At 59.3% G+C, this 26,159-nt stretch overlaps 1 protein-coding gene across 5 annotated transcripts in view; it reads left to right on the top strand.

The window, feature by feature from the left end:
* KIF21B (kinesin family member 21B) overlaps nt 1–26,159 on the top strand; it is a 43,792-nt gene that overhangs the window by 2,822 nt on the left and 14,811 nt on the right. For 4 of the 5 annotated variants that reach the window (XM_049833011.1, XM_049833010.1, XM_049833009.1 and 1 more), the window contains exons 2-23: nt 12,183–12,405; nt 12,763–12,945; nt 15,956–16,105; nt 16,343–16,477; nt 16,861–17,028; nt 17,545–17,660; nt 18,267–18,462; nt 18,867–19,056; nt 19,171–19,234; nt 19,728–19,952; nt 20,259–20,340; nt 20,831–20,948; nt 21,269–21,460; nt 22,127–22,326; nt 22,499–22,606; nt 23,041–23,109; nt 23,468–23,697; nt 24,102–24,249; nt 24,348–24,542; nt 25,379–25,480; nt 25,618–25,783; nt 26,083–26,143. In XM_049833011.1, the coding sequence (XP_049688968.1) occupies nt 12,183–12,405; nt 12,763–12,945; nt 15,956–16,105; nt 16,343–16,477; nt 16,861–17,028; nt 17,545–17,660; nt 18,267–18,462; nt 18,867–19,056; nt 19,171–19,234; nt 19,728–19,952; nt 20,259–20,340; nt 20,831–20,948; nt 21,269–21,460; nt 22,127–22,326; nt 22,499–22,606; nt 23,041–23,109; nt 23,468–23,697; nt 24,102–24,249; nt 24,348–24,542; nt 25,379–25,480; nt 25,618–25,783; nt 26,083–26,143 (3,321 nt within the window). The remainder of the gene's footprint in view (nt 1–12,182; nt 12,406–12,762; nt 12,946–15,955; nt 16,106–16,342; nt 16,478–16,860; nt 17,029–17,544; nt 17,661–18,266; nt 18,463–18,866; nt 19,057–19,170; nt 19,235–19,727; nt 19,953–20,258; nt 20,341–20,830; nt 20,949–21,268; nt 21,461–22,126; nt 22,327–22,498; nt 22,607–23,040; nt 23,110–23,467; nt 23,698–24,101; nt 24,250–24,347; nt 24,543–25,378; nt 25,481–25,617; nt 25,784–26,082; nt 26,144–26,159) is intronic. The other variant, XM_049833013.1, reaches the window with a different exon arrangement.

Raw genomic sequence — 26,159 nt, 5'->3', positions numbered from 1 at the left:
GGGATGGTCCAGCTGTTGTCAAGAGGTGCTGCAGCCACCGGGACCCATCTCTGGGGCCTCACAGAGCCCTCGGGGTGGGAGGAGTGGGGACAGAGGAGCAGGGGTGGTGGGGCTGTGCTGTCCTTGGGGGGACTCTTGGTTCTTGCTGGTTCTTCTGGCCTGGCGAGAGGAGGCAGGAGGGATGCTGTGGTGTTTCGCTGTCAACTTCACAGGTTCCTATCTTCCCCTTGGGAGACCCCCAGCTGCCCCGTTGGCACTGGGGGTCCAACAGACCTGGGTGCTGAGACCCTGATTGGGGCACAGAGGCATTATTTAGACTTCCTGCATGCCAGGAGTGAAATGGCCCGTACCTGCTGTAGCACTGCTGTCAGCAGAGGGAAATGCAGGCCCAGCAGCTGCTCCTGGCCCAGGGGCTGATTTGTACCTGCGCCTTGTACCTGCAACTCAGACCTGCACCGTCTGCAAGGGCAGGGCTGGATTCTGCCCCAACTCCCGCATTCCTTGCAGGCAGGGTCTGCCTTTACTTGCTCATTAGCGTTAAGCCTGGCATGTCACTTCCTGGGTGCGTCTGAGCTTGCCGGCTCCGGCAGACACTGCTGGGGAGGAAGCGATGGGGCTGAGCCGCCGGCAGTGGTCGGGTTGCGCGCCCTATCGCCAGTGTAACGGTCTCGGCCCGGGAGCTGCTGCCTGCCATGATGGTGCTGAGTGGGGTGGCCCGGGGAGCCCTCGCTCCTTGCTGCTCGGGGGGGGGGGGTTCCTCAGAGGCTGGGGAAGGCAACAAATGCCATCTCCTTCTGTAGGTGACCTTCAAATGGATGGCAGCAACGCAGCCAGCTCAGCAGCTCCCTGCTTGTGCCCTCCATCTGGGAACACAGCCATTGATTTGAGGCTCGTGCCTCCCCTTGAGCCTCAGCAGCATCCCTCCCTGCAGCACCCAAGTTCTCAGTCAGGTGCTGTCGGCTCTTGCAGTCGCAGTGAGCCAGGGGTGCAGCAGGGGAAGCGGGACTTGCCATGCTGGCTGCAGGAGGTGGAGCCCAGCCCCATTGCACACGGGTGGTTTGCTGTGTCAGGAAGGGCTGATGGCGTGTATTAACCCAGAGGTCATTAAACTCCTTGGCTGGGGCAGGGGGAGGTCTGAGAAGCTGGGCTCGCTGTAGAAATCCTCCCTGAGGGCACTTTCAAACTGCCCAGCTCATCAGAGAGAAAGTGGCACCCCCTGTGCCAGAGCTGCCAGCGGCACCCAAGTGCGTCTGGCCAGCTGCGGAGGCTCAGGAAACGGCGCTTGTGAAATTGGGGAAGGAAGTTGTGTCAGATTTCAAGTTTATTTAAACCCTGCAACCTCCAGTGCTCTGCTGCTCTCATGAACACTCCTGCCGCGATGCTCTGCGCTCCACTGGGCAGCCCGGTGCTGGCTGTCTCCTGCCCTGGGGAGCTGCTCCCACCTCCTCCTTGGGAAGAAGGACGGGATGTGCCGCTTGGGATTGGACAGACTCACGTGCCTGTTGCCATGTGCCCTGGAGGGCCTGGGCTCAGGGGGAGCATGCTGGCAAAGGCCAGGTGCCAGGATCAGCTGGGCTCTCAGCCTTGCCAGGGTCCTGGCCTCTTTGCTGCCATGTAGCTGGGGCTCCTCTGCCTGCTGGGATGGTTTCTGTGGACCCGAAGCCTCCAGGACCAGCTGGGGTCAGTCCTTGAGGAGGCAGAGTTATTGTAGCCCACCCAAACCAGCTCCTCCCAGGGCAGTTTTGGGTCCGGATGGAGAGGTGGTGTGAGCCCAGCTCACGCCACGCCGGCATGCATGCTGCCCAAGGGCTTCCAGCATGGAGAGGGGTGGTACTGCCTGGTACCCACTGCCCACCATCACTACAGTGCTGCTGCAGCTCTGAGCCCCTTTGGTGTGGCCCAGGGGGGACACTGAGGAGTGGCTAATGGGACACTGTTTCCTGCCAGGTCTGGCTGGGGCTGTGCCGGTTTTACTCAGGTGTCACAGGGCCATTGAGGGGAGAGATGAGGCGAACCCATGCCACTGCATGGGATGTGCCCGGCTCCTGTTGTGATGCAGGGGACAGCCTGTCCTGGTCAGGGGGGCAGCCCAGCCCTGGGGTGCCCCATCTCCCATCTGCAGGGGCTGGGAGGCTCCCTGGCAAGCAGCCCTGATCCCAGGAAGGAAATATCTCAGGAGGCTGCTATAGCCTGGGGGTGCTGGGCAGGCAGAGCACCAGTGTGGGCACCCCAGCCACTTTCCCCATCCTTTGCCTGCACCGAGGGCAGCTCAGCCCTAGCAGTGGTGACGCCCCATGTCCCATGGCTGTTTTGCTGCTTGCTGAACCCATCCAGGCAAGCTGCTGCTCTTTGGTTTCGCTTTGGCGCTCCCCAGCCCCGGTGCGAGGCAGGGGTGTGTGTGTTCTCGGTGCCAAGAGAGCAGCATTAAATTGGCCTCCTTGGTCTGGAGAGAGATGTTGGGGCCCATGGTGGGTGGGGGCCCCCACGGGGTCTCAGAGGGAAGTGCTGAGCCCAAGTGTGTGGGCGTGAGGGGTTTTTCTGTGCCTGGCTTCAATCAGGTGTGCACTCGCTGTCTTTTACAGCGGAAATGTTAGAAAGGGGATGGAGACGAGTGCTGGTGCGAGGGGGGAGCAGGGCTGCACCCTGTGGTCCCATGCAGGCACGCCATCTCCTGCGGCATTGCTCAGAGCAAAACAGCTTTAAGAGGCTTTTGGTGCCTGCATCTATCACCCATCAGCAAGGGATTTAAATATGTAATACTATGAAGTCTCAGGAACTTGGGAGGCTGGGGCTGTCTCTAAGCCAGAGGACAGAGCCAGCTGCAGCTTTCCTGCACCAGCAGTGAAATTGGGGGCAGGAGAAAACTGCAGGAGATGAAGCCCTAAACAAAGCTGTCGGGAACATGGCTCCTGGCCCCTGGAGAGGGAAGGCGATATCCCCGCTGAGTCTGGTGCTGAGGAGCCAGCCCTGGCCGAGTGGCTGTCATGCTGCTCCTGCTGGGAGGAGGGGCTAGCCCCGGTGGTCCCACGGGGCCGTTTCCTGCTGGTGGCTGTCAAAACAGCCCCTCTCGTTGGTTAAACAGCTGGCAGGTTTGGGATGTGGTGGATTGTGAGGGCAGCTGCTGCCAGGCTCTGCTGCAGATCAGCATGCCGCAGGGTGACTCTGGTCAGATGCCGATGGGTTTCTGCTTTAGCTTGGTGGGAAGGAAGGTGACCTGCCTCCTGCCACCCCTTCCCCTCCGGGCAGACTGTGAGCTGGTCCAGTGCTGCCCTGGCATGTTCCTGTGTCTCCCTACACTGGCCCTGCACAGCTGTGAGGCTGGGGTGGCTGGCAGCCTCATCCCACTTGGCATCTGCCCCTCTGCCCTGCTTCACGTGGACACAACACAGTTGTTGTCCCCATTTCCAGCAGAGGGTTTGGGGCTGAACCCGAGGTCCCAGGGATCCCAGTGAAATCCCTTCCCCTCCTCTGCAGCTCCCTGGGCCAGGACATGGGGGACGGGGGGGGAGTTTTTTTGTCACAGCTTGCTGTAGCTGAGCCTGGCCCAAAGGTCCATGGTCTCCCCACCCCACGTAACCCCACGGGGCTGTGAACACCTCCCTGCCCACCTGCCCATGCACTGGCTGGTGCCCCTGTAGTGTCCGGGGGGATGGCTCAGCAGCCCCCCTCCAAGCTCTGGGTCTGTTCTCCCAGCGTTGCCAGTCTGATGTCTGGGCCAGCATCAAGGACAAAGCTCTGGAGTCTGGCATGGGGGCAGCCCAAGAACCATTTCTGCACCAGTCTGGCCCTCCCCAGGGCCGAAAGATTTAACAAAGGTCCTTCTGCCCCCCTGCGCTTTGCTGCATTTAGGGCTCCACAGGCTCTCAGTCCCCTCCCCGGAGAGTGGTGCAGCCTGACCGTTAGCACCAGGCACAAAACTGCCTCCAACTTCTTTCCCGGGCTATTCCTTCCTCCTGTGCCACAGCCTGGGGCACATCTGAGTGCTGGAGCCCAAGGACCCAGGTATGGGTGCTCAGGGGAGAGGGATGGAGGTGCCAGGGGCAGAAAGGCAGTGGGGCAGGGTAGGATGTGCTGGGTCTGTTCGGCACACTCTTCCACAGAAGTCGCAAGGGTCCCCTGAGCTCATGCGAGCTTCTGCACTGCCAGGTATAATAACCCAAATATCCCATTGGCAGAGCCCTGTGGGTGTGCTGGGGGCATGCTGCTTGGGTGGCAGGAGTGGAATGTCTCCATCCCTGCACTGGTCTGGGAGGAGATGAGCAATGCTGTCAAAGGAGGAAAGGCATTGTGTTGAGGGAGAAAGGCTGGAGCTGGGCTCCTGGTCCTTGCCTACCTCTCTGTCCTCCAAGCACTGAGAAAGGGCACTTCCTTGGCCCAGTGTTGCAGGGCTGGGAGGCACAACCTGGCCCCTGCCTCTTGGGCCACGCCACTGTAGTCTCTGCTCATCTATTATTTCATGCTGCACCTGCCCAAGAAGGATGTTAGGGCAAAAGGTGCCTGTTCCCTTCCCAGCTGTGGGACCAGGTTTACTTTTGGGTGCTTCGTAGCATCCCCCATCCTGCTGGCCAAGGGCTTGGGATTTTTTTTGTGTGTGGGGGGGAGGGGGTGTGGAAAGGCACCTCTTTCTTGCCACCTGCTCTCCTGTCTTGCAGGCAAGTTGTTCCAGATGTCCCTGTGGGCTCTGGGGTTGCAGCATCTTCTGCCAAGATCAGGTTGTTTTCCCAGTGGCAATCAGAGCATGCTGGGGGGCTGCAGGCATGCCTGCTTTCTGGGGGCAGGGAAAGCCTTATCTCCAGTATGGGTGCACCAGTACTGCAGTGGGACTGGGACATGGAGACCTCACAGGGGCACCTGAGAAAGGGAGCAACCCTGTGGGTGTGATACACTGGTATGGGAAGAAATGGGAGCCTCAGTACTGGGGTGCAGAATTGGGAGGGGGAGTGTGTCCATCTGTCTCCGTTGGACCCATGGCATTTCTGTGCCCCCACAGGGTCAGGCTGATGGCCCATTAGGCCCAGAATCTCCTGGCAAACTATGGTTTCCTATTGCTCTCCAGAAATTGCTGATGCTGCTGCTGAGCCAGTGGTTTCGTGGCTGTTCCCTCATGGTTGGAGGGGACCAGGGGCCCTGCCAGGGTGTGCGTTGAGTCGCGTGTGCTGCCACATGTGTGTTTTCTTGCGCTGCCTACCCTGCCTGGGGTTTTGGAGCCCTGCACCCCTTTGTGGATGACTGTCCTGGGTCTGTCATCTGCGAACATCCTCCTGGTGTTTCCTAGCCGCTTCTCTTGGGCAGGTCCAGCACAGAGCTGATGGCATTGGCCAGTCCCTTATGGGGGTGGAGGAGTCCAGGGAGATCCCACACTCGGTCTGCTCCTGCTCCCCTCTAGGCTGGGTAAAGCATGATCCCGTACTTCCCCTGGGCCCTGCTGGTCTCTGCCCACTGCCTTGGGCTGGGTGTCCCTGAGTGCTGGGTCCCCATGCAGGCAGCACATCCCTCGTCCCTGACCCGCGGTGGGTCTCAGTGCAGAGCAGATGGCACGACTCAGCGCTGTGTGCTCCTGCCAGAGCTAATAAGCAGCACGTGGTGGCTGCCAAGGCCTGATTTAAAGGCTTCGCTAAGCCAGGGAAAGCCTGGAGCAGGAGGATTGGGCAGGGCCGGTGCGGTCTGGGGTCCAGGACAGCTGGGTTTGCCCTGCAGGAGAGCAGGCTGGGCAGCTGGGAGCTGGGCACAGCCAGCACATCCATTCAGAGGATCTGTGTTGGGGTCCCTTCCTCGGGGCGATGGATGTGGGGTGGAGGCATGTCCCTCCACTGAGCTATGTCCAGCACACCTCCATGCACACCCCAGCTCTGTGGGGACCTGCCTGTCCCCAGGCTGCCCAGCGCTGTAGGGCAGTGGGGACCCAGCAGCCAGGGAGCTCCATCTGGCCCCTGGTGCTGGTCGAGCTGTGCTGGCCATGGCACCCTCCGCTTTGGTAGCATTTGGCTGGAGCACAGGCAGTGATCCTGTGGTGTGGGTGGCTCCACAGGCAGGCTGAGCCTGGTGCTTTCCTATGTTGTCCTTGCCCCTGCTAGGAGGTGGCTTGCTATATCTATTAATTGGAGCATTTGCTGACCAGACCTGTCAGTCCCCGGGGAGCCTCATTCAATTTTCTCTGATTGCTGAGCTGCATCCCTGCTGTGGTAATTAAATGCTTAAGTTTGTCTTGATTTGGGTCCAAAGCAACCTGTATGCAAACAGCCAGCCCTCTCCTGGGACCCTGTGCTCAAGGGGGGAATGGGGCCAGGGGTATCCCTTCCAGAGCAAGGGGGTAGACTGACCCCCCGGGATCAAGCCACACTGAGCTAAGGCCTGGGGAGCTGCTGTTTGGTGGTGAGGGCAGGCAGCCCCACACTTGCTGTGCTAGCCTGGAGGTATGGGAAAACCTGGAGCACTTTGCTCTGATCTTACCCTGGTAATGCTGGCAGCACCTGCCTGCCTGGGGAGCTGCTTGGCCAGGTTGAGTGCCCTGTACACTGCCACACTGAAACTCATGTGCCATCTTGCTTGTTGGGTTTGCAATGCCTGGGGTGTCCTAGACCCATAGGACATCCTAGGGGAGGACAGGACGATGTTAGAGCTGCTCTCCTGCTGGATGCCCTGTGCTGCTGGGTGGGATCGCAGGGCAGGAGCAAAGCATGGGGGGAGCAGAGGGTGTAGCGAGGCTGGCAGATGGGCTACGTGCGAGTCTGGGCCATCTGGCAGATGCTTCTGCAGCTCTGATGCTGGGGAGGCTGGAGGGAGCGTGAGCAGGGCAAATGCAGGTGATGCAGGGAGCAGGGCTGGGGTAATGGGGGGAGTGGGGATGGGAGCCGTGCAAACGCAGGTGATGTGGGGATGGGAGTGGAGCAAACACAGGCAATGTGGGCATGGGAGTGGGGTGAATGCAAGGTCATGTAGGGAGGGGAAATGGGACAAATGTGGGCAATGTGAGGAGTGGGGTGATGCAGGAATGGGAGCAGAGTGAACAGAGGTGATGCAGGGAGTGGGGATGGGAGAAGGATGAACATGGGCAATGTGGGGAGTGGAGCCAGGTGCTGCCTGGGCTTGCCCAGCCCACTTGTGTTGGCAGGCACATCCACTGCAGCCGGGCTGCACGGCTGGTAGGGGTCTGCCAGCACCAACCTCTGACAGCCCACACTGGCAGAGGTGCCCGCAGGCAGGTGGGAGGCAGTGCCCCAGCCTCTTACGTGGTGCTGGAGCTGCCAGCATTGCAGCAGGCAGCCTTGCCCCTCTGGGGGTGGGACAGGGTGGACAAGAGCAAGTGGCTCTGAGCCTCTAGGGCCTGGCACAGAGAGGGAAAATGCCATGGAGCTCTTCCACCTGCTGCTCCCTGGCTCTCTGGCTCAGCTCCCTGGGAAACCAGCCCTGCCTGGTTGGGCAGCCTCCTCAGCTCCAGCCTTGGGAGGGGAGAGAAATGGCTCCTTGCATAGGGTCTGCAGGCAGCCACCCTCCCTCCCAGAGTGGTCTTGGAGGGACGGGAGCTCCCTGCTGCAGTTGGGGCAGGCTCTGCCCATCTGCAGTTGCAAGGTTATAAAAGGCAGCAAAAGGCTGCTGCAGCTGGGGCATCACCGGCACCCCCAATCTGGAGCAGCTGCCCTGCAACACCCTGCCAGTGCTGAGAAATGTTGGTGAGTGGGTGTGTGCTTGGCCTCCCTGGGGAGCTGGGACAGCCCCCATTTGAGGTGGATGGTGCTGGGTTACAGGCCTGAGGGGGGCCGGAATCCCCTCTGCCCCTATGTCCATCCTCTCCTGCCGGGCTGTTCTGGGTGGGATGGCTGCCCTGCTGCAGGGGTGGCTGTGACTCAGCAGGGTGGTGTGGGCTGAGGGCAGCTTGGCGTGTGCCTGGCTGTGGGTGCAGGCAGTTTGGGGAGGGCGTGTCATGGCTCTCACTGTGGGCGGAAGGGCTATGGGAGTGTGTTGCCACAGATTTGGCAAGGTGCTGTGGACCAAAGGATGCTCTGGAGCCCTTTGAGGTTGCCATAGTGATGGGCTGGGAGGCGGGAAACTGAGGCAGTCGGGTGAGGGGGCAGGGGGACATGAACCTGCAGTTCACATCACCCAAATTGTGCCTTCCTGTGCAAGGAAACAGCCTCCCTTTGGTGCACAGTGGGAGCTGGGTGGTGTCTGCTGGTGGATGCAGCCCTGACATGGGGATACTGGCTGTGCCCAGTGTGTGAACCCCATCCCCTCCACTTGTTGCAGGGCTTGAGATGCTGGGACAGGCAGGTCTCTTCCCAGAGGGGCTGCTCCTGCCAGGGTGGAGGGACCTCCGAGCCAACCCTACGAGGACTGCCTGTGGGAGCTGGCTGCCCCGCAGTGCCCACCCAGTGCTTGGCTCCCAGCCTCGCTTGGCTCCCCCTGCTCCAGCCAAACACTGGCATAGGGCAGCGGCGCTCAACAACTCAGTCTTTGTGCTTGCCACTGAACACACCCGTGTGTGCGCTGAAGCTCCCTGCCCCTCCGGGTGTGGGACCCGCTCCCCCCTTCCTCCCAGATGCTCGGTCACCCTGGCAGCCCAGCCGTGGAGACGGTGCTTTCACAGCCTGCCAGCCTGGCACGGAAGGGAAGGAGAGCAATGGAGAGGCTCCCAGCCGAGGTCCTCTTTGTGTGTCTGTGTGGCTGCAGGCTCTCCCTGGCACACATGCTCGTTGTGCTGCTGGGTTTGGATGCTGAAGCTGGAGCAGGCAGGCTCCTGCTGCGCTGTCCGTCATCGCCCCAGTGAGAGCTGCCGGTTTGGGAAGGAGCCGTCTCCACCTCTGCCTGCGCTTCTGTCTCTGTCTGTGCGTCCATCTGCCTCCCAACCCCATGTGTCGGGTGCCCAGGGCTGGAAAGTGGCCAGGTTTGCTTGGCAGGAGCACTCGGCTGGGACCATGCAGCTCTGTCCTGGGTGCTTGGTCCCCTGTCACCACCCCTTCACAGTGAGCTGAGTGTGGGAGGGCTGGAGGTGGCGGCTGGGCTTGTGGTGCCACTGTGGTCCTCCTGGCCCTCTCCACCCTGGACGTGTTGCCTGTGCCAAGGCTGGTTTATCAGCATGGGCAGGAGGGAGATGGGGCTGGTGCTGGTGCTGATCATCTTGCAGGCCCCAGGACAGCCTGTGTTCTCCCCATGCTGGCTTTAAGCAGGAGAAGCAGTCCCCTGTGCCAGCATGGGGATGGCTGCACACAGGCTGCCTGGTAGAGCTGGGGCTCTGGTCTGCTCCTCCCTGAGCTGGGGGGGTGGTGAGGCAGCACCCCACTGGTTAAGTCCTGGTTTATTTTGGTTGCTGCTTAGCAGATACGTTCCTAATTGCCACATAACCATAGGAGCCTGTGCCATGGGCTCTCAGGGGATCAGCTGGGATCTCTGTGGGTGTCCCAGCCCTTTATGACAGGGCACCCCGGTGTGTTTGGCTCTGCAATGGGTCCTGGTGCTGGGCACCAAGCTGTCCTTCTGGCTGGTGGCCCATGACCAGGTGCAGAGCAGGTTGGCTGACTATGTCCAGGTGCAGGTAAGGGAGCAGCTCCATTGGCCCGCAGGTTGGGCCCTGACAGCATCACACCCAGTTCTTGTGGGCCCATGGACAGACAGGACGTGGCCAGCATCTTTTTTGGTAGAGGTAGCGACAAGGAGTGCCAGAACGCACTCAAATGGTGACTTTATGACCACCAATGTTGCTGATCTCTGTTGCAGAGCAAGGAAACTGAGACAGAGCATGGCAAGCACTGCCAGCTCCCCCAGTGTCACTTGGCAGGGTTGAGGACAGGTCCAAGGAGAGAGCGCATGTTGGCTCTGCAGATGCTTATGTCATGTTTGGAGGAGGTATTGTGGTGCCCAGGCATGACTTGAGCTACACGTGAACATCTGCCTGGCCTGATCAGTGTCTCACGTTGCCCAGTGCCTGGCATGGTGATGTTCCTGCTGGGAGGGCAGAGAAGGGACCCCCTGATGTGGGAGAGCTGGAACAGTTGGACTCTGGGAAGCAGGAAGAGCAGCTGCACTGGCCTAGAGAAACCATCTGTAATGTCTCTTGGTGGCCACATAAATCTCCTGTGATGCTGGGTGGCATCTCTGCACCATCCCATGCGGAGCTGTGGCTGCTGCTGCTTGTCGCTGCCCTCCTGCTTCGCTTGTCCCCTTGTAGTGGGTCTGTTGTATTCGCACACCATCTGGCAGCAGGTCCCAAGGACATCCCCAGGTGATGCTTGGCCAATTGCCTGGAGAGCAGGACCTTCCTGGGGGGTTCTTGCATCTCCAGTCTCCTGGGGAGACAGAACAGGATGGGGGAGCACACTGAGGACTGGCACCTGGGTCCTCTCCAGCCCCCGCAAGTCCCCTGGCTGTGAGAGCCAGGGCAAGTGATGGGGTCCCTCAGGTGCTTGGAGCTGGCTGGGCAGCGAGGTTTGGGGAGCGGGAGTGGGGGAGACATCGGTGTTGGCATGTGGAGAGCTGGAACAGCCCAGCATGGCTAGGCTCAAGGTGGGGCCCCAAATGCCCTATGGAAAATTCATGTGTGCACACTCCTCCAATGCTGCTGCTTATCTTCTATTCCAAATCCATGTGCACATATTTAATCACCAGGGGGGTGGGGGGGTAGGGTGGGGGCAGAAAGAAATCTTTTGCTGAAAACCCTGTTCTCATTTTTCTTGAGAGGGAAAGAATTTTCCAAAAATACCATGGTTCCACTTTGTTCGTCTGCCTGTTCCCCGGGGACACTGTCGCTGTGCATGTCTGGGGTGGGGAGGGGAGGGGGTGGTGCCTCATGTTGGTCAAAAAGTAGTTAAAGCTGGGGTTAATTTTCCTGGAGGGGGGTGGGACCCTGGGAAAGCAAAAGGGAGCGAGTCTAGGGCTGTGCACATCAGAAGCTGCTTTCTATTGTGGCTGCTGAGCTAAATATACCCACGGACGTACATAGCTGTTCCCACATGTCTGCTGCGCAGGCTCCTGGCGGGGTGAGTGGGGTGCTTGTGCTGCCTCCCACCCTGCCAGGGACACCCTGTTCCCCCAAACACAGTGGGTTTTGGCCCTCCCAGGCTTTGCTTGCTGCTGGCCAGGCTGGTGAGGAGCCGTGGCTCATGAGGAGCTCCAGTCTACAAAGTGTCTGCTGCCGTCGCTGTGCCGGCTTGCCAGCGATATGGCTTCAGAGGAATTAATAGCTGTGTTTATGAGGCACCCAGGGAGGGGAGATGTGCAGTCATTAGCTCTAATGAGAGCTGTTTGCCATGGCTCTGCACTCCCTCTTTCTCCAGGAGTCCCCTGGGACCAGCCAGCTTCCCACAGCCGGCACATCCACCAAAACTAGAGCTGCTGCATCCCTAACACACACCAGTGCCTGCACTGATGCAGAGCTGTACTGTGGGTCTGGCCGTTCTGTACCCAAATTTCTTGGGGAGGCGTTGAGTGTGGTGGGTGGGGATGCGGTGGGTTGGTCATGCATGCTGCCAGAGCCAGGAGCCCAGCACAGACTCGCCTGTCCTCTTCCCATCTGCTGAGTCCATGGCTGGGGACAGCCATTGGGCTGGGTGGTGGTTTGGTTTGGATGGTTGTTTTGGTGCTGGGACTGTCTCGTCGTGTTTTTGCATTTTGAATTTTAAGCCTTTGTAACTGTGCTTTGATCTTGCTGCCTCGCAAGCGAGTGCAGCTGGCTGCAGCACATCCCGGCTGCCCGCCCATACCCTGGCAGTCCCTGTCAAGGCTGCTTTGATGTATTGATTGGTGTCTACGTGCAGCCCAGAGCTCGCTGCCTGGCCGGGGGCATCATGGCAAATGAGCCAGCACAGGCGTAGGGAAGCTGGCTGGCCCTGTATGGGCCGTATTCAGCTCTTGGTGCAAGGGCAGTTTTAAGTGCAGGCTGCACGTCAGTACTGCGTCTGCCTGTGCCATGGTACCCAGCCCTGCCTGTCACCTTGGCTGTGGAGGTGGCTGGTGGCATCTCTGGGATGCACCAACCTCTTTTCTCAGCCACAAATGAATCAAGATTGTTGCTGGGTGCAGGAGTTGAAGCATCCCCTGCACTGTTTGCTCCACACTGCAGGCAGAGGTGCTGCTGGACCCCTGCCCCCAGCAGGCACGGCTCCCGTGCTCACATCCTCAGGACCAGGCTCGTGTCCCTCGGGACAGGGGTGAGCCCCGAAGCTGCCCTCAGCCTGCTTCTCTTCCTGCAGGATCCGTCCCCAATTGTCCAAAGAGAAAATAGAGGGATGTCACATCTGCACCTCAGTGACACCTGGCGAGCCCCAAGTCCTGCTGGGGAAGGACAAGGCCTTCACCTACGACTTTGTCTTTGACCTGGACACATGGCAGGATCAGATCTACACAACGTGCGTGGGCAAGCTCATTGAAGGCTGCTTCGAGGGCTACAATGCCACCGTACTGGCGTACGGCCAGGTACATGCTCTGCCTTCTCCTTGGGCTCTGGCATGGGTGTTGGGCTCTCCTGCAGTGCTGGAGATGCTGAGATGGCACCTGCAGAGGTTAGGGAAGGTGGAGGTGGATAAGCTCATGGATGTTGAACGGACAGAGAGTTGTCCCTGGCCTGGGTGAGAGCTGGGGCAGGGGGTGGCCTTGGGTGGGAGGAGAGGGAGGCAGGGCTGGGAACGTGGGAGCTGGTGTGGTGGTAGGGATCAGAGGGGCTCAGCAGAGGCGTTTGGGGAGCCTGGGGTGGCAGGGGGATGTGTAGGGTGCAGTAGGCAGAGCTGAGCCTGGGAAGGCCCAGCCTGCTCCCCCCTTGCTGCCTCTTCACAGACTGGTGCAGGGAAGACGTACACCATGGGCACTGGCTTCGACATGAACATCTCTGAGGAAGAGCAGGGCATCATCCCGCGGGCCATCGGCCACCTCTTCAGCGGCATTGAGGAGCGCAAGCGGGTGGCACAGAGTCAGGGTGTGGCGGCACCCGAGTTCAAAGTCAGCGCCCAGTTCCTGGAGGTGGGTGACACTGTGGCCCTGCTCTGTCCTTTGCTCGGCTCTGTGTCCTGGGCTTCTTGAGTCCTCCATGTCCTGGCTGCTCCCTGGCTGAGCTGGACCCCGCAGCGGGCATGTGGCCGGGGATGTGTGCCAGGGCAGAGGAGACTCAAAGCACCTGAATGTTGTTGACCTCATGATGGCCACAAACTCGGGTGGCACCTTCTTGCCTGCAGGGACACCCCCCCATGGGGAAGAGGCTTATGCTGTGGTCCCTGGAGATTCAGGGGACTCTGAGCTTGCTTACTCCTGTTTGAAGCTGAGGATAGTGGCATACCTGCTACCCTGGGTCTGGACCAGCATTCCCAGTGAAACAAGGAGAGGAAAAAGTGCCATTCTTGTGGGGATTTGAGGAAGAGCTGTGTTTTTTCCCATGTCCTTTGCTGCATCTTTGACCTTGAGAATGCTTCACTGCATCCTCTCCCGCATCTGCTTTGGTCTCTCCATTTCAAAAGTCTCTTCTATGAACTGCTTCTTTCCCTGGAGAAGTTTGTCCCAGAAAGCCTGTGGACCTTGTGTGTCTGCAGTGGTTTCCCTGGAGCTGGTCCTGGGGTGAAAGTGCAAAGAAGTTCAAGATGGGAACTGGTTTAAGGCCCTGGTGAGAAAACATAGGGTGGTGTTGAGCAAAGCTGAGCACCTGAACAAACTTCATCTGGTTGGTGTCCTGATCTGGGGTAAAGCCCAGAGACAGGCAGGCAGAGAGAGAGGCCCTGTGCTGTGGTCTTGCCTCCACATGGCTTTGGTGGCCATCACATCTGGGTTCCTCCACTGTTTGGGAAGCAGTGCCCAAAGTCACCTCCTAGCCTGGAGAGCTGACCTCCTTGCCAGAGAAATCCTTCCCAATCAGCTTTCCATCTGCAGAGCCCTTGTTAGCTCCCATGGTGCTGTTGTGTCTGGCCACATCCTTCCCTCCCCGCAACTCGGCCTGTCTGAACTCTTGGCTGTCTTCCCATGCATCCTCAGCCTTGTGGGGCTCTGCTCTAGGGAACCTGTGGGCTGGGATGGAAATGGGGACAATTTCCTGCCTGTTCTGAAGTCCTTCTGGGAGCTGAACCTTGTCAGGCTTTTCTCCCTGCTGGAGGGTTGTCTAACCCTGTTGGGGCTGGGGCATAGACATGCTTTCCCTAGGCTATCAGATCGGATACTGGCCTTCAGCCCTATGTGTGTCCCCTCACCTTATGTGTCACACTTTCCCTTCCCTCTCAGCCCCCTGTATCTGCCCTCTAGGAGATCCTCTGCTGTCCAGTTTAGTTTCCCTTGCCTCAGTTTTTCCCACTCAGTTTGGGGTGACTCAACACTGCCCTAAGGAGCTGGGTGACCTGTTAGCTGGGGTTGGGACATGTGAAGGATGAACACTGGGGAGAGGATGTCCCAGGCCATCCTAAGAAGCATCTCTGCAGACCAAGAGGTCCAGAACAACCCCAGGGGCACCTGGGGGTGACAGAGCAGTGGCCCTGCATGGGGTCACACCAGCTGCCACTGGGATTTCCTGTAGCCCTTCTCTCTCTTCACCACCTCTGACCTCTGGTGGTTTTGGCTCTCAAAATAGCCTCAGAGATGTTTGTCTGGTGACTGCAGTGGAGGATGGGAGCAAAGCTTCCTCTGCTGTGTTTCAAAGCTGCTCATGGTTGCTCTCCCCAGGCCAGCTGTGCCCAGTGGGACACTGGCAGCCCCACGGTGGGGGGGGCCATCTGCCAGCTAAGGGATCTTGAAGGCTTTCCAAGGGCCTTGTTAGTGTGGGGATAGTAAAACCCCATTGCCTGATGGCCTGGTGACAAAGGCCATTGGAGCCTGTCAAGGGCTTTGCCTACTGGTCCACCATCCAGGCATGGGCATGAAACCCAGAGCTCTTGCACTGAGACCTGTCCTACAGCCACCCTCATCCAGGCAATCCGGGGAGGGTTTTGTGGCAATAATGGGTCTCCTGTGCCAGCGTGGGCACGTGGCTGCATCAGGTGCTGGTTACCACCTTGCTGTCCCAGCATTGGTACGGGATTTGGCCCTGCTGATCCCCATCCTGTGACTCTCCTCCTGGGAGCAGGCTGTCAGAGCACAGTTTAAAACCTCAGGGAGCCTGTTTGCACCTGGGGTGACCAGGGACAGATTAGCCTGATCTGCTCTGCTGGCCAGGAGCCTGCGGTCCTTGGGTGACCCTGTTCACTGCACTGGGACGTGGGTGTGAGAGGGTGATATGTGGCACTGAGTGGTGGTGGCAGGGGGACAGACGGGCAGGGATGTCCCTCCACCCCAGGGTGAGAGAGGATGCTGCAGGGTCAAGATATGAATGGGAGCATCCTCTCTCAGCTCTGGGTCCTCAGGGTTTTCCCTGCTTGTCCAGCCCTCCCTAGTCCCCCTTGTCCCCTTTCAACCCAGCAGAGGTGACCTCAGGGAGCTGTGGTGGGAGAGGGGCTCCGCTGGATCCCATGTGTGAGCAAGGAAGGCTGGGGGGATGCATAGTTCCTGGGTGTCTGCTCAGGCTCTGCGGACAGGGCTCTGAAAATGTCCTGGTTCCCACACAGCTGCTTGTGTGGGCCAGGGACAGGACAGGGTCAGGCAGCTGGAACCAACCCAGACTGCAGCTCAGAGCTTTGTGGGGCAGATGGGTACATGTATGCATGCCTGTGCACACGCATGCACACATGCACCATTCCTTATGGGCATCCTGTCCTAGCTGGGTACCCATGCATGCAGGTCAGAGCTTGGCTGTGCATCGTCTCCTATCTGCATGCACATGTTTGTGCATTCTCTCCTACGCTTGTATGCACACCAGCTCTCCTGGTCAGCCTTGCCTAAGCACACGTGTGCATGTATGTGTGAACACACGCGCACCCCCAGCTGCGTGCCCTGTCCTCCTGGCTCTCAGGACTACAGCAGCAGGATGGCAGAGGGCAGCTCCTCTCAGTCTCACTGTGCTGGGCTCTAGCAGCCTCCTGCTTACTACTACTCACCCCACACCTGCTTCTGCCCTGCTCAGCTCTACAATGAGGAGATCCTGGACCTGTTTGACAGTGCCCGCGACCCCGATGCACGCCACCGCAAATCCAACATCAAAATCCATGAGGATGCCAGCGGGAGCATCTACACCACGGGGGTCACGTCGCGCCTCATCAGCTCGCAGGATGAGGTAGGTGCAGGATGGGGCAGACATGGAGGAGGGATGGCAGCTGGATGCCCACTAGCCAGGGATGTGCTACATGGGGACAGCCAGGCAAAGGGGGTATCTCACCCAGGATGGGACAGAGCAGCCCTGAGGTGAGGCAGGGAGAGGTCAGCATGCTCGCTGGGCTGCAGCAGGGTGCTCCTCTGACTCCCTAGAAGGGCGCTTCAAGGTTTTGTTCTTCCCTGCCCCATGTTGTTACAGCTGATCCAGTGCCTAAAACAGGGGGCTCTTTCCCGCACCACCGCCAGCACCCAGATGAATGTGCAGAGCTCCCGGTCCCATGCCATCTTCACCATTCATCTATGCCAGATGAGAGTGTGCACCCGCCCGGAGCTGGTGAGATGTGCTCCTGCCTCATGGCTGGGCTGTTCCTGGATCTGATACCCAGGCAATGTGTGTGGGTCCTTTGGAGAGGGGAGAGGGTTTGAAGTCTTGCAAAGAGAGGCAGGGCTTTGTCTTTCTTCTTTCCAGTCACAGCCAGGGTTAGCATTTAATGGGAGCTGAGGTCTGCCCTGGAGCAGCCCCATCCAAGGCAGGGATGGTCTGGCCCAAGGGATGGCCCAGAGCAAGCCACTGTTGGGATCCTCTCCCCCATCTTTGAGGGCCTGGATGCAGAGGGTGAATGCTTAGGCTTTTCCTGAAGTCTGAGTGCACCCAAGGGGGCTGCTGCCTGCTCTGGCTCTGTGGTGGTGACCCTCTCCATCTGTGCCTGGCTGCAGGTGAATGGGGAGGTGAACAGCCTCCTGGACGGAGCCCAGCCCACCACCGAGTACGAGACCCTCACGGCCAAGTTTCACTTTGTAGACCTGGCTGGCTCAGAGAGGCTGAAGCGAACAGGTGCTACTGGCGAGAGAGCGAAGGAAGGCATCTCCATCAACTGTGGGCTGGTATGGCCTTGGACACTGGTGTGCAAAGGCAGGGGGGAGGCAGGGCCTGCCTGGGGGAGCCTGGGACACCTTTGGGTCCTGCTTGGAGCTGCTCTGGGCTGTTGAGGTTGCTGCTGTCTCTGGTGGGGTTTATGCTACCTGGCCCTGTAGGCAGGAATATGCACGATCCAAAATACCAGTGGTGAGGGCACAGCTCTGCTGCTGAGGGCAGGACTATGGGGAGGGATACAGCTGGGCACAAGGGTGCAAGTCCCCAAAAGGTTGAGGTCTGCTAACTTAAGCTTAAAAAAACCTCCAGGACTCGATTCTGCTCCTTGGTGCATGTGGGAGAGAGGCACAGCCCAGGGAAGGCGGGGCGAATGCTGAGACTGGCAAGGGAAGCCCCGTGCCTCCACCTCTTGCACTGCAGCACGTGCCCCAGGCCTGATGTCCTGGCTACATGACAGCTGTATTCTCATTAGGAGCTGAATTTGACGGGGGGGGGGGGGGGGGGGGGGCTTTCCTTTGTGTTGGTAGCTGGCCTTGGGGAACGTCATTAGTGCCCTCGGAGACCAGAACAAGAAAGTTGTGCACGTGCCCTACCGCGACTCCAAGCTCACCCGCCTGCTGCAGGATTCCCTTGGGGGCAACAGGTAAGAGGGTCCCAGGCTGGGGCTGAGCCCTGGGAGAGGACTGCAGGGGCTGTCCCCCTGCAAATAGGGCCAAGGGTCTATGGAGCCACATGGGAGCTATTTCAGGACTCAAATGCCTCATGGATTGCCTGGTAGGGAGGGGATGCCTCCTGGCAGGCAGTGCATAACTTTGCAAATATAAAGAACTTGGCTCCTCATGAGTCCCAGGCACAATTAGCCAGCTTTGGCATAATTAGCTGGTGCAAAACACTCTGAAGCTCTTGCAGAACTAGGACTTGGCAGGTGGTGTTGCCCAGCATGGGATGGATTGAATTCCCTCCCTGCTCTGGGGGTACTTCTCTGAAGAGCCCAGCAGTCCTGGCATGTGTGGGCTGGCAGGGGGAGTTGGATTTGCTCAGTGCTGTCTGATGTGTTGCTTGTGGGGTGTTGCCGGTGCTCTGGGTCTAGAGGGACTGAACCCAGTTTATACCTTGGTTATAAAACACAGAAGGGCCTAGTATGGGTGTCTGGGGGCATGTGGCCTGTGCTGGGTCCCAGGTTTCCAGGTGCTGAGTTGGTGCAGGGTGGGGGAAACTGTCCTTTCACCCTGACCTTCACCTCCCCAAGCCAAACCATCATGATCGCCTGTGTGAGCCCATCTGACCGGGACTTCATGGAGACCCTGAACACGCTCAAGTATGCTAACCGGGCTCGCAACATCAAGAACAAGGTGGTGGTGAACCAGGACAAGACAAGTCAACAGATCAGTGCCCTGCGGGCCGAGATCGCCCGCCTGCAGATGGAGCTGATGGAGTACAAGGCGGTGAGTGGCCGAGTGAGCCTGCAAAGGTGGGATGGAGGCAGGAGCAGAAAGCCTCTTCCTCCTGTTTGAATTAGACTGGTTTTAGCAAGAAAGACCCTCCTGCCTACCATGCTCTGCCCCTGTTGATGGGGGTAGTTGCTAGGTGAGATCAGGAGGCTTAAGAGATGGGGGCTTAGCTCCTTCCTGCCCTGCCACAGGTAGGACCTTGGGCAAGTCTCTTGGGGATGCTAAGGCAGGGAGAAGCCTTGAAGCATCTCTCACCCTCCACCTGTTGAGCTCAGGCCTTCCTGGTCCTTAGATTTGTCCCTACCCCTGCTTTGGTGGCTGGGGCTGCCCCCAGGGATGCAGCAGTGGGTCCCCATGTGCTTGCCCTGCACTCAGGGACTCCCCTCCTGTTCTTACAGGGCAAGCGGGTCATTGGGGAGGATGGCTCGGAGGGCTACAGTGACCTTTTCCGCGAGAACGCCATGCTGCAGAAGGAGAACAGCACCTTGCGCATGCGGGTGAAGGCCATGCAGGAGGCCATCGATGCTATCAACAGCAGGGTCACCCACCTCATGAGCCAGGAGGCCAATCTGATGCTGGCCAAGGCAGGTGAGGCTGGGCTAGAGCGTGGCATGGTGGGTCAGCCCAGTGAGCATAGCTGGGATGGGTGCTGCGGCACAGCCCATGTCTTGCCTTGATCCACCTACACCTCTGCTCCTCCAGGTGATGGTAATGAAGCCATTGGCACCCTCATCCAGAACTACATCCGGGAGATTGAAGAGCTGAGGTGAGCTGGGCACTGTGGCTGGTGAGTTACCTGGGTCCCCGGGCTGGTGGGTGCCATGGTGTGGCCTGAGCCTAGGTGTGGCTTACAGCTCCGTGCCTCCAGCATCACCGGGGTGAGTTGTAAGCCCTGATGGAGTAGCAGCTGACTACACTGCTGGTACACTGGGGCTGTACAAGTCCCAGCCTTGGTGCCAGGCAGTGCTTTGGCCGTTGTCATCCTTTGTATGGCTGTTGATGGAGGGGGAGATCCTGCGGGGAGTGCCTGGTGTCTCCCAGGGACTGCTGGCCCCCCTCAAAGCTGGGTCCATCCCAGTGTCTTGCATGGTCCTGGGACCCGGTCTTGCAGCATCCTGACCATCTGACCCAACAAAAATGGGAATGGCTTTGTGGTGACTCTGTCCCTTGCTCACACCATCCTAAAACCAGGCAAGATCCCCTCCTCTGGGGACAGCGGGATGTCCCCTCTTTGACCACATCCCATCTCCAATCCCTAGGACGAAGCTTTTGGAGAGCGAGTCCATGAATGAGTCTCTGCGTCGCAGCCTCTCACGTGTCTCTGCCCGGCCCCCCTACTCCATGGGCTCATCCCCAGCGTCTGGCTTGGCTGGCCTCTGCAGCCCTGCTGCTCCGGTGGAGACAGAGGCCTCTGATGTCCTCCGACGGGCCAAGCAGGACTTGGAGCGCCTGAAAAAGAAAGAGAGGAGGCAGCGGAGGAAAAGGTGAAGGCAGCTGCTGTGCGATGTTGGGAAGGGGGAGGCTGCATGTCAGTTCTTGTCTGTCCTTGTGGGGTCAGGTATCCTGCTTCCTCAATCCATGCTAAAGCCAGAGCACCGAGACAGAACCCAGACACCTGGGTTCCCCTCCCAGTGCTGCCTTGCCCTTTGTCTCCTTTTCATCCACCGCAAGATCCTGGAGGCTGTTTTCCCCAAAGGGTCTAAAAGCAGGAGGTGAGGGGGGCCCTGGCAGGACCCATCCCCAGGCTCCCCCATGCTGGGACTCACAAGCACCCCTCTGCTCTCCCCCAGCCCAGAGAAGGAAGCATTTAAGAAGCGGCAGAAACTGCAGCAGGACAATGGGGAGGAGACGGATGAGAACGAGGTGGAAGAGGTGATGGGCTTTGTCCTTATACCGAGGGGGGTGTTTGGGTGTGGAGCATTGTCATCTCCCCATGTGGGAGTGGGACCAAGCTCAGCCTGGCCCTGCAAGCAGGCTGGAGGGGTCATGGAGCCGAGGACTCCATGCCAGAGTTAGGGGGGAGCCGGATGCTCCCCAGTCAGCCCTGCTGTGGAGTGAGGAGTCCACATCTTTTTGGGCCTGGTTTCAATAAGCGTAGGTGAAGGGGCGTTGGGCACTGCAGTGCTATTCAGCTGAGAGGGGTTGGATGCAAGGATGGATGGGGCACAGAGCTGCTCGACAGTGTATGCTGGGGGTCCAGAAATGGTGCTGCAGCCCCTTGGCATCCTGTGTAGGAGGCTGAGACCTGCTGTGGGGGCTACAGCCCATCACTATGGGGTGAGCTCAAGTTTGCAGGATGGAAGAGCTGCAGAGAGAAGGGCAGGGCCATGTTGCAAGCTGAGGTTAGGCACTTGTCTCTTAGGAGGAGGAGGAACAGGATGAAAGTGGCTGTGAGGAAGAAGATGGACATGAAGATGAGGATGAGGACTCAGCCAGCGAAGAAAGCCTAGTGGACTCAGACTCAGATGCAGAGGAGAAGGGTAAAGTGCGGAGCCATGCATGCAGCCCAGGGTATGGCGGTGCATTTGCTGGTGTCTCCTGGTGCTAAGCTCTGGTCCTGGGAAGGGAAAGTCTGCTGGGGTGCCCTGGCATGGCCCCGGCTGTGTCTCCTCTGGGGGTCTTGGAAGAGCACCGGGGTTGCTGCAGGGAGTCTCCAACGCTCTCTGCAGTGCTGCTGCTCCCCAGCAATGTGGGTTCCTGTCAGCTGCCTCTGTCCTCTCCTTGTGCTGTGGTTCAGTGGGGCTGTGGGAGCCATGCTCCCCCATCCCTCCCAGCCTGACTGCCCCCCACTGGCCTCCAGCCGTGAATTTCCAGGCCGACCTGGCGGATCTGACTTGTGAGATAGAGATCAAGCAGAAGCTGATTGATGAGCTGGAGAACAGCCAGCGGCGCCTGCAGACCCTGAAGCACCAGTACGAGGAGAAGCTGATCCTGCTGCAGAACAAAATTCGGGACACACAGCTGGAGCGGGACCGGGTCCTGCAGAACCTCAGTGAGAACCACCTCACCTGTGGGATCCCATCCCTGTAGCGTCAGGCCCCAGTCCCTGCTCCTGCCCAGCTGACTTGGAGCCAAAGCATCCACTCCCTGCATGCAACACTGGCTCTGGTAGAGCTTTGCTGTCCTCCCGCCTCTGCTTGAGCCCCTGGGACCCCCAAGGCCCTGCTTGTCTTGCCACGGGAGCAGGACTAGTCTGGCTCCTGACCCCAGCTGGTGCTGGAGAGGTGGCTGGAAAGGATGGTGAGGCAAAGCCTCCTCTAGCCTTGCACACTGCTTCATGAGATATGGGAACAGTTGGGGAAAGTGAGGTGCTGAGGGGCACATGAAGAGCCCAAAGACCTAGTGGTATAGCTGATCTCTGGGCTCAGCAGGACAGGATCACCCATGCACATGGCTGCAGGTCTAGGTCTGCAGCTCCTCTCCGCCCAGTAACTGTGCTGTAACCCCCTGTCCCCACCCTGTGCTGAGCCCTAACCCATCTCTTCCAGCGGGTGCCCCCAGACAGACCTGAACCTGTGATGGGGTCAGAGCAGAGGGGTGAGGGAGGGGTCTGGCAGGATGGGGAGGGAGCAGTGCCCAGTGCCCCCAGGCAGTGTGTGTAGGTGCAGGAGGATCCCAGGGTGTGTGGCCATCACAAGCCCTCTCCTCGCTCCCCCAGGCACCATGGAGTGCTACACAGAGGAGAAAGCCAACAAAATCAAAGCAGACTATGAGAAGCGGCTGAAGGAGATGAACCGGGACCTGCAGAAGCTCCAGGCAGCCCAGAAGGAGCATGCTCGCCTGCTCAAGAACCAGTCCCGCTACGAGCGGGAGCTGAGGAAGCTGCAGGCGGAGGTGGCCGAGATGAAGAAGGCAAAGGTATCTGGACATGCCAGGGCAGGGAGCGCATCCCCTGGTCAAGTCTGGCTCTCTGCTCAGAAGCAAAGTTTTCCACTCCTGGTGGCAAGTGCAGGACATCTGTCTGTCTGGTGGGTGGGTGCCCTGGGACAGTCAGGTGCCTGCACCGATACATGGTACCTTCCTGTTCCAGGTTGCGCTGATGAAGCAGATGCGAGAGGAGCAGCAGCGGAGGCGACTGGCAGAGACAAAGAGGAATCGGGAGATCGCGCAGCTCAAGAAGGAGCAGCGCCGGCAGGAAGTGAGAGCTCAGCCCACCTGTGTGCTGCTGGGTGTCCCTGTGGGGGGGGACACTGGGCTGGCCAGGGGTGAATGTTTGTCCTGCTCTGGCACTCTGAGGTGCTCGTAAATACCAGTCGGTGAAGCTTGGGGCTGTGCTGCACCCATGGCCTCGCCAGGGGCTGCGCAGCCACAGCAGAACACATCTGGCTGAGTTGCTCCCAAGGGCCTCCTGGAGCTCCTAGTGTGGTTGTGGGAGGTGCTGTGAGCTCCCCGCCATGCTCAGGGGGCAGTGTGTCATCAGGGTCAGCCTTAAGGCTGGAAACTTGCTCACTGTTAAAATCAGGAGTGAGACTATTCACTCCAAAGTAACTGCTCCAAGCTTTGGTGGTGGAAGCCCCAGGACTGCAACCATCACTGGGCAGGACCCCAGTGGTCTGTTTCTCTCCCATGCAGTTTCAGATCCGGGCTCTGGAGTCTCAGAAGCGGCAGCAGGAAATAGTGCTGCGGAGGAAAACCCAGGAGGTGAGGTGGGGGGGTTCCTTCACATAGCCCCCAGCGCCCATGGATGTCCTGGCCCCAGCGCTTGGCTCAGAGACACCCTGTCTTCCCTGCCAACCCTGGGAGCGGGTTTCCCAAAAGGGTGGGAGGATTTTTATGGGCTCGGTAACCAGGTGGGAGATGGTTACAGAGGCAGAGGAATTACCCATCTCCCAGGGCAGCTGAGCCCGGTGACAGGGGATGGGCTACAAGGGAGAAGGGAGAAACCCATGAAGCACAAAGGGTCCTGGGGCTTTGGATCTCCAGAGCTGCTGCGGGGCCCTGGGGGAGATGGCAACAGGTTTGGGCTGGGGACGCCTGTCTGACACCCTCTCCTGGGCAGGTCTCAGCACTGCGCCGTCTCGCCAAGCCCATGTCAGACCGGGTCGCGGGCAGGACAAGCCAGAAGCCGGCCATGCTGGACTCAGGTGCGGAGGTCTCAGCCAGCACCACCTCTTCCGAGCCCGAGTCTGGCGCTCGCTCCGTCTCCAGCATCGTGCGCCAGTGGAACAGGAAAATCAACAACTTTCTGGGAGACCCTTCATCCTCTGTGAATGGGGCTCGGCCTGCCAGGTCAGGGCAAGGGCTGTGTGGATGTGTGATAAGGCATCCCAGGACTCCCATGTGTGGCTTTTGGCTGGTGGCAGAGGTTGAAGGCCAGCTTCTTACTGTGCATTTGGTTTGTTTTAAACCACTGACCCAGTGACAGGCTGTGCTCGCAGTGCGTGACTGACTGTCACCTGGGCTTAAGCCCAGTGCTGGCCTTCCATGAGCATTAAATGCCATGGCACAGCCCCTGCTGGGCTCATCTCTCTCTTTGCTAAGGGGCGATGGAAAAGTTGGGCAGTCCAGAAATGATGCAGATGACTCCTCTGCTCCTGGCCAGCCAGAGCCTGGGCATCCTTTTGGGGCAAGCACAGCTCTCCAGGCATGGTGCAGCTGGTCGCCCATGTGCCTCTTCTCCCCTCTGGCTGTAGGAAGAAATTCCCCAAGAAGGGGGCGAGCCAGACCTTCAGCAAAGCCGCCCGCCTCAAGTGGCAGTCACTGGAGCGGCGCATCTTCGACATCGTGATGCAGAGGATGACCATTGTCAACCTGGAGGCTGACATGGAGCGGCTCATCAAGGTGACAGTGGTGCTTGGGACAGAGAGGGCTGTGTGGTGGGTGTGGGCCAGGGAGACAGCCATGCTGACAGTACCAATGCCCCTCCCTTTTTCCCCCAGAAACGCGAGGAGCTGGCACTGCTGCAGGAAGCATTGCTGGGCAAGAGGATGAAACTGCAGGCAGAGAGCCCCAAGGAGCAGAAAGGGCTACAGGAGTTGAATGAAGAGATCGAGGTGCTGGGGGCCAACATTGACTACATCAATGACAGCATTTCTGACTGCCAGGCCACCATCATGCAGATCGAGGAGACCAAGGTGGGTGGCTGGACTGGGCCCAGCTGGCAGGGAGAGACTGGGAACAACCCTGGGAGGCGAGGGTGTCCTTGGGCACAGCCAGGCTGAGTATCCCAGAGTCCTCCCCTGAGCTGTGTCACACACTCAGTGGGGCTGCACCCACACAGTCATTTCTCATTAGGTGGCTAATTGTGGAGGGGAATGCTGCCAGGTCCTTGCATGTGCATGGATAGGCTGCTGGTGCTCCACACCCCACCACCCTGGGATTATCAGGAAGCTGCAGCCCCCAGTCCTGCCCGTGGGGCTGGACTTATCCCCATGGGAGTTTTATGGGCTGGAAACATCCCAGGGAGGATTGACTTTTTTCCAGCAGAAACCCTGCAGGTTTTGTGAACAGTTTTGACACTGGGCATGCCGCAGAGACACTGTGCAGCTCCCGGCTCCCCTCTAGTGGCTGCAGCCTGGGCTGGAGGCTGTGTGCTGTCCCTGGCTTGTCCCTGGCTGTCATCTGGATTGGCAGGGAAGAAGGGTCTGTTGTTAATTCACACTAGCCTTTGGATTGGTGACCTGATCTGCTGTGGATTTGGATGAGGTTGGTGTCTGCAGATTAGTGTCTAATTAAGTGTTGGCACCAGGATTTCTGTAGCAACACAGAAGCCCTTCAGGTTGTGTTGGCCATCTCCATGGCTGGATCTCCCCAGTAGCCACTTGGGCAGACTGAGGAGAGCAATTGTTGGACTGGGCAGTGCTGGCAAAGCAGTGGAGGTGCTGTCCTGGCCACAGAGCCCGTTCTGCCCATCCCACGCTGAGTGGCAAGCTCCCCTGCTGCATCCAACACCTGTCCCTCAACTTTTCAGGAGGAACTGGACTCCACAGACACCTCAGTGGTGATCAGCTCCTGCTCCCTGGCTGAAGCCCGGCTCCTGCTGGACAACTTCTTGAAGGCTTCCATCGACAAGGTGTGGGGCCAAGCCAGGACCTGGATGCATGATGGGATTTCTTGCAGCTGGGGAGGGGAGCAGGGTGCCAGGGTGCAGACCTGGTGGGGGGTACTCAAGGCACCCACCTGAGGTCCGGCATGTCTGTCCTTCCCCAGGGGCTGCAGGTGGCTCAGAAGGAGGCCCAGATCCGCCTGCTGGAGGGGCGCCTGCGGCAGACGGACATGACCAGCTCCTCGCAGAACCATGCCATCCTGGATGCCCTGCGAGAGAAGGCTGAGTCGCACCCCGAGCTGCAGGCCCTGATCCACAATGTCCAGCAAGGTGGGACACAGGGCTGGTGCATCCTCAGGCCAGGCACGCTGCCTGTGGGTTGAGGTGCCCACCTGTGCTAGTCCCCCAAGAAGCACCTAGACATGTCATGGCAGGGGCCAGTATGCCCAGGGCTGCCCTGAGGGCGATGCTGGGTGGGGATGTCTGCTCTGTTCACCACACAACAGGGACAAGGACTGGGTCCCCCGCGTCAACTGCCTGGGCTGCCCCCTCAGCTGCACAGTTCAGATGGGGCTCGGCACAATGGGGTCCCCTCTGCACTGCTGATGTGCTGTCTCCCTCCTGCACAGAGAACGGCTACACCAGCACAGATGAGGAGGTCTCAGAGTTCAGCCTGGCTTCAGATGGGAGGTGAGCACCCAGCCCT

Source organism: Accipiter gentilis, chromosome 29, assembly GCF_929443795.1.
Source record: "Accipiter gentilis chromosome 29, bAccGen1.1, whole genome shotgun sequence".
Taxonomy (NCBI): Eukaryota; Metazoa; Chordata; class Aves; order Accipitriformes; family Accipitridae; genus Astur; species Astur gentilis.
Note: the sequence above shows the minus strand (reverse complement) of the source record. Positions and strands in the feature narration are given on the sequence as shown.